Source organism: Numida meleagris, unplaced genomic scaffold (assembly GCF_002078875.1).
Source record: "Numida meleagris isolate 19003 breed g44 Domestic line unplaced genomic scaffold, NumMel1.0 unplaced_Scaffold1079, whole genome shotgun sequence".
Lineage (NCBI taxonomy): Eukaryota > Metazoa > Chordata > Aves > Galliformes > Numididae > Numida > Numida meleagris.
The window spans coordinates 4,323-5,958 of NW_018362866.1; the positions used below are offsets into that span (position 1 = coordinate 4,323).

Genomic DNA, 1,636 nt, shown 5'->3' on the forward strand with positions numbered 1-1,636 from the left:
CCAGGCGCCGCCTGCGCCGCCTGAACCGGGTTCTGCGCCGGCGGTGCCGCGGGGCGGTGAAATCCGTCTCCTTCTACTGGACCGTGCTGCTCCTCGTCTTCCTCAACACGCTCACCATCGCCTCCGAGCACCACGGGCAGCCGCAGTGGCTCACCGAGACGCAAGGTACAGGGTCCCCGTGTCACCCTGCCAACGTCTTGTCCCCGTGTCACCCGTGTCACTGCGTTGTCCCCTGTCCCCTTGGTGAAGGTGAGAGGTGGCTCTGTGTCACCCCCCCGGTGTCCCCCACGCCGTGTTGTCCGTGTCACCGTGCCGTCCCTGTCACCGTGTGGTCACCCTCTCCTCCCTGTCACTCTCTCATCTTTGTCACCTTCTTGTCCCTGTCACCATGTTGTCCTTGTCTTTCTCTCACCTTTGTCATTCTTGTCCTTGTCATCCTCTCCTCCCTGTCACCCTCTCATCTTTGTCACCTTCTTGTCCCTGTCACCCTGCCACCCTCTTGTCCCTGTCACTGTTGTCCTTGTCACTCTCTCATCTTTGTCATTCTTGTCCCTGTCACCCTCTCGTCTTTGTCACCTTCTTGTCCCTGTCATCATGTCGTCCTTGTCTCTCTCTCATCTTTGTCATTCTTGTCACCCTCTTGTCCCTGTCACCCTCTCAACTTTGTCACCTCATTGTCCCTGTCACCCTCTTATCCCTGTCACCATGTCACCACGTTGTCCCTGTCACCCACTTCTCCTTGTCACCTTCTTGTTCTTGTCACCTTCTTGTCACCGTGTCACCCTCTCATCCCTGTCACCACGTCATCTTTGCCACCCTCTCATCCCTGTCGCTGTGTAATTTGTGTCACCTTCTCATCTTTGTCACTGTCTCGTCACTGTCACCCTCTCATCCCTGTCACCATGTCATCCCTGTCACCGTGTCGTCCCTGTCACCCTCTCCTCTTTGTCACCTTCTTGTATGTCACCTTCTTGTCCCTGTCACCATGTTGTCCTTGTTACCCTCTCCTCCCTGTCACCCTCTCATCTTTGTCACCTTATTATCCCTGTCACCCTCTCGTCCCTGTCCCCCTGTTGTCCCCATCGCTCTATCATCCTTGTCACCCTCTCATTCCTGTCACCTTTTCGTCCCTGTCACCCTCTCATCTTTGTCACCGTCTTGTCACTGTTACACACTCGTCCTTGTCACCCTCTCATCCCTGTCACCCTCTCATCCCTGTCACCCTCTCATCCCTGTTCCCCTGTTGTCCCCACCACCCTCTCATCCCGGTGCCTCCAAGCAGACGCTTCCCAGAGCCGTCACGCGGCTCTGAGTCCCCCCCCCGTTGTCCCCACCACCTCACTGTCACCCTCAGACCCCAAAACCTCCCTTTTCCCCCCCAAACAGCCTACGCCAACAAGGCGCTGCTCTCGCTCTTTGCCGCCGAGATGGTTCTGAAGCTGTACGCGCTGGGCCCCTCCTGTTACTTCGCCAGCTTCTTCAACCGCTTCGACTGCTTCGTGGTGTGCGGCGGCGTGCTGGAGACCGCCCTGGTGGAGCGCGGCGCCATGGAGCCCCTCGGCATCTCCGTGCTGCGCTGCGTGCGCCTGCTGCGCGTCTTCAAGGTCACCAGGTGAGCGGGGCGCGGGGGGGGAGA

The 1,636-nt window shown here is 58.6% G+C and overlaps 1 protein-coding gene across 1 annotated transcript in view; it reads left to right on the plus strand.

Moving 5' to 3' along the window:
• The window catches only part of LOC110390446 (voltage-dependent L-type calcium channel subunit alpha-1F-like), a gene marked incomplete at its 5' end in the record, with an annotated part of 5,865 nt that extends 4,249 nt beyond the window's left edge, over positions 1-1,616 (plus strand). Inside the window, 2 exons of the mRNA XM_021381769.1 lie at positions 5-165; positions 1,387-1,616. Of these exons, the coding sequence (XP_021237444.1) occupies positions 5-165; positions 1,387-1,616 (391 nt within the window). The remainder of the gene's footprint in view (positions 1-4; positions 166-1,386) is intronic.
• Positions 1,617-1,636: the final 20 nt, after the last annotated feature.